This window comes from Dipteris shenzhenensis, chromosome 17 (genome assembly GCF_047967505.1).
Source record: "Dipteris shenzhenensis isolate YYH24624 ecotype China chromosome 17, Dip_SZ_1.0, whole genome shotgun sequence".
Lineage (NCBI taxonomy): Eukaryota > Viridiplantae > Streptophyta > Polypodiopsida > Gleicheniales > Dipteridaceae > Dipteris > Dipteris shenzhenensis.
The window spans coordinates 3,465,444-3,474,630 of NC_141612.1; the positions used below are offsets into that span (position 1 = coordinate 3,465,444).

The 9,187-nt window shown below is 45.3% G+C and overlaps 1 protein-coding gene across 5 annotated transcripts; it reads left to right on the forward strand.

Annotated features, from left to right (window-relative positions):
* Positions 1-538: 538 nt before the first annotated feature.
* Positions 539-5,849, forward strand: LOC147891536 (pentatricopeptide repeat-containing protein At2g33680-like). Of its 5 annotated transcripts, none has more exons than XM_087388342.1 (4): positions 539-865; positions 2,147-2,478; positions 2,638-2,713; positions 2,807-5,849. In XM_087388342.1, exons 3-4 carry the CDS (start codon positions 2,660-2,662, stop codon positions 5,630-5,632), a joined length of 2,880 nt encoding a protein of 959 aa, XP_087244468.1. In that variant the 5' UTR covers positions 539-865; positions 2,147-2,478; positions 2,638-2,659; the 3' UTR covers positions 5,633-5,849. The 5 variants fall into 5 exon arrangements, with proteins under 5 accessions (XP_087244468.1, XP_087244470.1, XP_087244467.1 ...); XM_087388344.1 differs by lacking the exon at positions 539-865 and having other exon boundaries at positions 2,046-2,326; positions 2,414-2,478; XM_087388341.1 differs by lacking the exon at positions 539-865 and having other exon boundaries at positions 2,046-2,478.
* Positions 5,850-9,187: the final 3,338 nt, after the last annotated feature.

Genomic DNA, 9,187 nt, shown 5'->3' on the forward strand with positions numbered 1-9,187 from the left:
TATATATATATATATATATATATATTCATTTCTCTCTCATAGAATCCATACACGTAAGCATGTGTGCACATATGTGATATACAAATGTACATATATGTGCATATACACACATATATACATATCCATGTGGCAAGTGCCCCCCCAAAACACGAACACAAACACACACACACACACACACACATTGGCCTCCCAGGAGGGAAGGGACTGGATCCCAACCAAGATCCCACGAATGGAACAACTCGCTTCCATGTGAAGGATCAACTACGACCCACAGTTAAAGGGGCCCCAAAGTCCGATGAACTCTTTAAGCCTAGAAAGATAATGCACATTAGGTGCCCTGTGGTTATGGAGAAAATGCTTGATTAAGGTAAGGGGGTACGACCAAAGGTGGGGAGGAGCCCTTCACACGAAGCCCTCCACCACCTCCCCCATTCCCCTCATGCGACTCGTGAGCAATTGACAAAGGTGTATAGTACTTGGATGCGGTAGCACATGCGATTCTCCCTTCTCGCCTTCACACCCTTCGTAAGGTCTCTAATGGCCACTCAAGGACACTACCTCAGACGAGATCCGAGGTGCATCGAGCCCAACGCCCGGAAAAGCCAACGAGTCCTGACTCCTCAATTGTCACTCCCTTGAAACCTCTAACAACCCGGATTCTGAGAAGCTCCAAGCTCCAAGAAGAAACAGAGGCCTTGGCTCTGACATCATAGACTTTGAGGCATCACCAGCTCCAAGAAGAAACTGAGTCGCAGAGAGGCCTGGCGACTGGCGTGACGGCTCATTGCAGACCGAGCACCTGACAAGCAAGGGACCCTCGATTGACACGCCCCCAGCACCGACTTAGAGGATGGGAAGCACCCAGGTAAGTTGAGAAGGCATAGATAGCTTCTTGCCTCCCACCCTGTAGCAAAGTGGCGATGCCGCTCCTTCTTCCTACAACCCTCTCCCGCTTCTTTCCTGAGGCAATGCCTGGTAGTCAGGGACAAGCCTAGAACCCTCGAGCTTCACCAGGAATGCTTGCAAGAGCTAGGTGGTGAGGCGCAGGATGAGACAATCGGCAAGCTCCCCTCCCCTCATGGGTAGTCCTTGCCTCTCCTCCTTCGCCCTTCACCCTGCTTATCCCCTTGTAGAGACTACTGATGCAGAGGCCACGGACTTGCGTGAGCTCGGGAAGCATGGAACGTTGGCATGGCCAACCAGTAAGCTTGCACAAGGTTCTCCTCAGTCTAAGGAGAAAGAACGGGGAAGCCCAGCAGATAGGTTACGCCAACAATGGCTTCGTTTAAAATCTTCCACCACCATTTTAACGCGGCTAGACAGTCCTTCATGCAAATTTGGGAGCCATGCCTATTGGGAGGTCCCATAGATTCAGATACCAGGCGGTCCACTGTGACCTAGTTATTATAAAAACAAGGCTAAATTAATAGATGATTTTGATCAGCCCTTATCTTGGACAGAATATAAGAACTAATCTCTTCTCTTCTCTTCTCTATCTCTATATTTCTAAAGAGAAGGGTGCCATGTGGCGAGCAATGGCACCACTCTTCCTTACAAGCTGAGGCCCTCCATCTGGCATGCCCCCCTCTGATTTAAAAAATCACAACCTAAATTCCTTAGCGCATTTAATGTCTTTGCTTTGCATGGGTATAGAACTAGTAGTGAGCATGGATGTAATGGGCTATTGTTCCCTCGGAACTTTTCCCTTTTTTTCTGCTGTAATTATTTCTTTTTGGTAATATGTGATACCTTTTACCGGCCAAAAAAAAAAACATCCATCTCCTCCTTCCTCCCAAAGTTGAACTTTCATCTCCTCCATTCCATTGACCTTCTGTCTCCTGCTTCCTACCAAAGCTTCTTGTTTTTCCACCTCCTTAAAGGAGGCTTGCCTCTTGTCTTTCCACCTCCTCCCCTCTCCAAGCCTCCTTCATTGTGACATGTGGGAGGATCTTCTCCTCTCTTTTTTTTTCTAGTGTCCGTGGTTAATAAAGGGCACATAGAAGAACATTCAAAGTGGACAAACACATATATCTCATTTGTCAAGACTTGAAAAAGACTTCAAAAATAGTGTGTGTGTTGATGTTTATCTGGTTCATGGACGGTTGCGGTTGCATGTTTGATGGTCTGATTAAATTCTCGCTTGTAGAACACATGAAATTGCATGGAAATGGCAAAGTCCACTGGTTCCCAATAATGTCTGTTGATTGAGTGCCAGTGCGATGCGTTTCAATGGCAGAGAATGTCAACAGTTGTTCTTTGAGCAATGACCAGGAGAAATGTAGACGACGGGAACGCAGCCACTATTGGTGTCTCCACAAAATGTAGTGTGCGTAACACTCTTTGAACTTTACCGGGCTCTGATGATAAACTAGGAGGCAGAGATGTCTGACGCAACCGTAACGAAACTACACAGGCAATCAAACCTTAACACTCCCATAGCTTTCCCCGAGGACGGTTTAGCGGAATGTTCGCGTTCAGGTATTCCCGTCCTTCGCAACGTATAAAATTGAGGATTCCGGATAAATTTTTATCAGTCTTTACATGGGTACGTTCGTTGACTTTCCTTATGTTTACCGAGTGGGGAAAGAGTTTGTCCTGGCGACACCGACTTCTGGCAATTGTGGTCATGCTTCGCAGGTAGGTCAGGGACCGAGCGCTTATGGAAAAAGTATTTCAGGGATCCCTCCCGTGGTGGGACAACCGAGAGAACAAAGTAAGTGGGCGACGAATCCGAAATTGAACGATCTGCACAGGTGAAGTTGTAGATTGACTAGTCTGACAAGTCTCTTGTGAATCCTTACAACAGACAAACCCAGGATCTCCAGGTTTCAAGTGTAAGATTACCAAGGAGTCGCTGTGGATTGACGATCCAGGTTCAGTTAAGGATATTTTCAAGAAAACCAAAGCATTCACTGGTCAGGCCCAAGACCGTCGATTGATGGAGGAGTGTGGCAAGGCCGGCTTCAGGTCTGGATTAAAGATGAATGCATCCAAAGCACAAGAATCGCCCGAGAAGATTGACTGGGAAAGCCTCAGCTTAGAGGAGGCAATCACGTCTATGGAACGGATGCCCCAGCTGCCTTCGGTTCAGGACCTTACACGCATCTTGCATAGATGCAGAGCAAAGAACACACTAGAGTATACCAAGCGCTTGTATGCTTACATGTGCAAAAGTGGGCTGGAAGATCATAGGTTTCTTGGAAACTACCTGGTCCCCTTGTTGGTCCAAGTTGGAAGCATGTGCGATGCTCAGCAGATTTTCAACAAAATGGAAGATCGGAACGTGTACTCTTGGACTTCTCTCATCAAAGGTTATATTGAATGTGGGGATTCAAAGCATGCCCTCAACCTCTACCAGAAAATGCAAGAGGATTCCGTACACCCTAGCAAGTATACCTTTGTGGCCATACTGAAGGCTTGTGCTAGGTTGAAAGATGCAGAAAGAGGTCGAGATATACGCACCGAAATAGCCAGAAAGGGGCTAGAAAGAGATCTTTTTGTTGGCAACACTTTGGTGGATATGTATTCCAAATGTGGCCTGCTTGCAGAAGCACAGGAAGCGTTTGACGAGTTGGTGGTTCCAAATGAGGTCTCATGGACTGCACTAATCGCAGGACATGCTGACCATGGGCTTGGTGAGGAAGCGCTGAAGTGTTTCAACCAGATGCTACGGGAGGGTTTCTCTCCAGATGCTGTCACATTTGTTTGCAGCTTGAAAGCTTGTGGCAGCATAGGAGCCATAGACAAGGGCCGAGAAATACATGCCGAGATTTCCAGGAAGGGACTGCAAGGACATCTTTCTGTCGGCAATACATTGGTGGATATGTATGCGAAATGTGGCTCGCTTGTAGAAGCACACGAAGTGTTTGACAACCTGCCTGTCCGAAGCAAAGTTTCATGGACTGCACTAATTGCAGGATATGCCGAGCAGGGGCTTGGTTGGGAAGCACTGAAGTGTTTTGAACAGATGCAGCTGGAGGGTCTCTCTCCAGATGCTCTCACAATTGTTTGCATCTTGAAGGCTTGTTGCAGCATAGGAACCATCGATAAGGGCCGAGAAATACATGCCGATATTTTGAGAAAGGGGCTGGAACAAGATCTTGTTGTTGGCAATGCCTTGGTGGATATGTATGCCAAATGTGGCTCGCTTTCAGAAGCTTGGAAAGTGTTTGATGAGCTGCCAGTTCAAGACATAGTCTCATGGACTGCACTAATTGCAGGCTATGCTGAGCAGGGGCTTGGTGATAAATCACTGAATTGTTTCGATCTGATGCAGCTGGAGTGTCTGTGTCCAAACTCTGTCACATTTGTTTGCAGCTTGAAGGCTTGTGGCAGCATAGGAGCCATAGACAAGGGCCAAGAAATACATGCTGAGATCTCCAGAAAGGGGCTGGAAAGAGATCTTGTTGTGGGAAGCACCTTGGTTGATATGTATGCCAAATGTGGCTTGCTTGCAGAAGCACAGGAAATGTTTGACAAGCTACCAGTTCAGAATGAGGTTTCATGGGCTGCACTAATTGCAGGATATGCTGAGCAGGGGCTTGGTGAGGAAGCGCTGAACTGTTTCGAACAGATGCAACTGCAGGGCGTCTCTCCAAATTCTGCAGCATTTGTTTGCAGCTTGAAAGCTTGTGGTGGCATAGGAGCCATAGACAAGGGTCGGAAAATACACACCGAGATAGCCAGAAAGGGGCTGGAAAGAGATCTTTTTGTTGTTACCAACTTGGTGGATATGTATGCCAAATGTGGCTTGCTTGCAGAAGCACAGGAAGCGTTTGAGAAGCTGCCAGTTCGAGACAACGTTTCATGGACTGCTCTAATCTCAGGATATGCCAAGCAGGGGCTTGGTGAGGAAGCATTGAACTGTTTCGAACAGATGCAATTGGAGGGCCTCTCTCCGAATGTTGTCACATTTGTTTGCAGTTTGATAGCTTGTGGCAGCATTGGAGCCATAGACAAGGGACGAGAAATACACTCAGAGATAGCCAGAAAGTGTCTAGAAAGAGATGTTTTTATTGCCAACACTTTGGTTGACATGTATGCCGACTGTGGTTCACTTACAGAAGCACAGGAAGCCTTTGACAAGGTACCAGTTCGAAATGAGGTCTCATGGAATGCACTCATGGCAGGATATGCCCAGCTCGGAGAAAGTGAAATTGTTTTCCATATGCTTGAGAGAATGAGAGGAGAAGGGATAAGTCCAGACAGGGTCACATTCTCTATTGTTCTTAGTATATGTAGTCACACTGGTCTAGTGGATAAGGGCCAGAAGTACTTTGAGGCCATGAGGCAAGACTATGGTATCACTCCTGCTATTGAGCACCATGTTGGCATGGTTGATCTCCTTGGCCGTACAGGCCAATTACACGAAGCGGTAGCAATGGTGAAGAAGATGTCTTTACAACCTAATCTTGCAGTGTGGCATACATTGTTGGGTGCTTGTCGAACGTGGAGGAATGTGGAGCTTGGAAGACTGGCCTTTGAACATGCATTACAATTGGATGAAAAGGCAGCTGCAGCATATGTCTTGATGTCTAACATCTATGCAGATGCTCACATGCAAGAAGAAAAGAAGGGTGAGGCAATGAAATTGAAAACACAAGCATGGAAGAAGGCAGGACAAAGTTGGTAGACCGACAATAGCGCGATTGTGCATTCATTTTTGGTGGAGGATACAAGAATTGCTAAAAAAGAAATATATATGCAAAGCTCGGAGATCTTTCCCTCAAATAGAGGGAGTTAAAAAATGTCCCAGATTTGTATTGGGGTATTGCAAGACATATCCATTAGCATATTGAGAAGCTAGAGAGCGTGTCTTAATCAGATTAACACACCAAATGGAACAATTATACGTGTTGTCAAGAATCTTTTGGTCTGTGATGACTCTCATGGGGCCACTGAATGGGCTCAAAGGTAGAAAAGTCAACTATTCTTGTGAGATGCAAAATGCTTTATGTCTCCAAGGAAAGTGTGCTGTGGGGAATACTGATGATGCTTTCAGGCTATCACCTTGATAGTGTAGTCGGGCTACAAGCGCTGCGGTGGCTCTCACCTTGACTTTGTAGTCGGGCTACAAAACTGCTATTCCATTCCGTTAACCGTTTCGTCTTCTATCCCTCTCGACCGTTTAGTTCTCCCTTGCAATCTCAAAGCCTCCACTATTCCATTTCTTTCACTACTTCATCTATTATCCCTCTCGACCATTTATTTCTCCCTTGCAATCGGCCTGCAAACTCAAGCCTCCACTAATCAATTTCCTTGATTATTTCATCTTCTATCCCTCTTGAAGATTTCTCTCTCCCTTGCACTCTTCCTTCAACTTCTATCCCCTCTCCTAATGGACCCTGCATAGTCCGGGAACTCCTCACACAATCTTTCCTCCCCCTCTGCAGCATAGTGTGAGAGCCCATCCTCCCCTGATCTTGAAATTGTGACATATGGGAGCTCCTCTCTCGCTCTTCAAAAGCCTAATTTGGATGCTCTCCAAAAGTTCACCAGGTTGGTACAGGAGGTGAGCGTGAAGGAGGGGCAACTAGTCTGTCAAGGTTAGAAGATTACCATCAATGAAAAATGATTTTTGAGCAATATGAAGATGTCTCAGAAGGTGACTTTTCTATAAGAGAAAGCCACCGATGCAGCAAAGGCAGCACAACTTGAGAAAAGTCTCATGGAAGATGCAGAAGCCAAGGTAGAGGAGGAACAAGCTAGGGCCTTGTAGGCACAACAACAAGTTGAGGCTGCTACCAAAATGGTCAACATGGAAAGGCATAGAAGAGAAGAAGTAAAGAAGTGCATGAAGGAGCTCTGAGATAGGCTCGAAGAAGTGACAAATGATGGGGACATGCCAGACAAGGAGCTAGAAAAGATGCAAAAGCATCTTGAAGATCAGAGAGCAAAAAAGGATGGTCTTTACAAATGGCTCTACAACATGCAGAACGCATTGAACATTGAAAAAGACTAGATGATGGGGGAGATGAAAAGGGAGAATGTAAAAACCAGAAAGGTGATGCAGAAATTGTGAGAGAGCTTCAAGGCCAGAAAGGATGGGGCAGAGAGCAGCCAGGGTGGAGAAGACAACGAGGTAGCTCCCTAGGCCAGGAAAGATGCAGAGAGCATCCATGGTGGAGAAAGTTGCAACAACCATGGTGGAGCAATTTGCAGCAGCCACGGTGAGGGTTGTTTCTTTGAAACACTGTTGGAAGTCCAAAGAGTAAGCTATAAGACGTTGCAAGAAGATCACGATAAATGTGTGCACGTGCTTGTCGTGGCTTTTGACAGCTATGAAAAGCAGTCCGTCGTCCCTAAGAGATTTTCAAACTAGAGTGGAAGTCTTTGAAATGGCACATGAAGATGTTTTTTAGCAATTTATGCAGCTTCAACAGATGTTGAGGGATTCAGATGAAGCTGTTGCACAAAGTGAGCGAAAAGTGAAGGAGATGAAGGAGAAGATCCACAGCCTTAGGATGAGGGAGGAAGGAATCAAGAAGCAACTTTGTCATATACAGAGCAAGACTATGGTATTGACAGCTGCAATAGTTAAATCAGATGCCTATCCTGCTATGCAGCAGGGTTCAAAATGCATGGCGACCTACCATACCCCCATCATAGATGGCTGCTGTATCCAATGGCCTACGTGCTATCACCCTGTGCATGTTTTTTGCTTTGGGGTGTTTGTGAATACAAAATCGCTATGTAGAGAATGCCATTTGCCATTGCCCACATCATGGAAAAATCAAATGTGCCTGCTTGCTACAACTATCTAAGGTGAGAAAGTAGATGCTGCAATCAATTTGCCATTTGGGCAAAAGATACAAAATACAAGGAGCTCAAATTGAAGAAGGTCAAGATTGAGCCTAATTGCAAGGAAAAGGAGCCTGAAGGGAGGAACCAGCCCCCTTCATGAAAGGAGCAAGAAGGGCCGAGCCTGCAACCAGGAAGCTCAAATCAAGGAAAGAGGAAGCGACATGAAGGGAGGGGTCGGGCCCCTGCGGGAAGGAACTAGTCCCATTCTGGAAAGGAGCAAGGAGGGACGAGCTTGCAATCAAGGAGCTCATCCTTGAGATGTAATCTGAAGTAAAGGAGTCTTTGAGATTGTAATCTATGTAATCTGTGAGTAATCTATTGAATTGTTAATCTTCTCCAAAGTTTACTTAGGCAATGTTTTCTTAGCTATGTGACTAGACAGTGTCCTTTGATCCACATGAGCGTGGTGATAATGATGAGATGAAAGATTTTAATTTGAAAAGTAATGTGAGATGAAGTATTTCGATTAGATCACTAGTGTGAGATTGAAAGGTTTTGATTATTGAACTAATGTGAGACGAATGATTAGGCAAGTAGCATTGTGGGATGAAATGAATTAGTTCCTTCTCCTTGAGCCACGTGTCAAGTGTCAATGTTAATTCTAATTTGAGCCACGTGTCAAGTGTCAATGTTAATTCTAATTTAAGCCACGTGTCAAGTGTCAATGTTAATTCTAATTTTATTAATGGCAAGAAAGCGCCTATCTCACATCAAACTGTTTGGTTTCTGTAGGCAATAAAACTACCTAATCTCATGTCGAATTGTTTCGTCTCCATCTCACACCAAACTATTTCATCTCCATACTTGTGCTAGAGGTCTTCGTTGGATGCTTTTTCTCTTGCCTTTGCATCATCTCCTTCTTGTACAACCTTCGAATTCTTCTACTCTTTTTCCTACTCAGGTTTCTTCTAGTGTCATCTGTAGCAAGGGCCCCCCTGGGTCATCCTCTCTATTGCTGTTGCCGTCGAGGGATCTTGGGGTTGGCGTGGTTTGGCTGGTTCCAAAGATGTGGATGTGATCACGTTTTCTTGTCTGGAGCTTAGATTTTATACGCTTTTCCAAGGAAACGAGGAACATGAATGCTTTGATCGATATGTATTTTTTGAAAATAAGCATGCATGCTGAAATGAGAGGAATCTATGGATTTGGTCTTAAGCTTCTTGTTGAGCTTGAAATTGCATGCGATGCTTTGATCCGTATGAAAAATTTGGCAATGAGCGTGTTGTTCTGAGAAAAAGCTATAGATTTGATTTGAAGCTTCTATCACTAGTTCTGTTCTGCGACCTTTGAGCTTGAAATTGCATGCGATGCTTTGATTCGTATGAAAACTTTGGCAATAAGTGTGTTGTTATGAGAGGAAGCTATGGATTTGATTTGAAGCTTC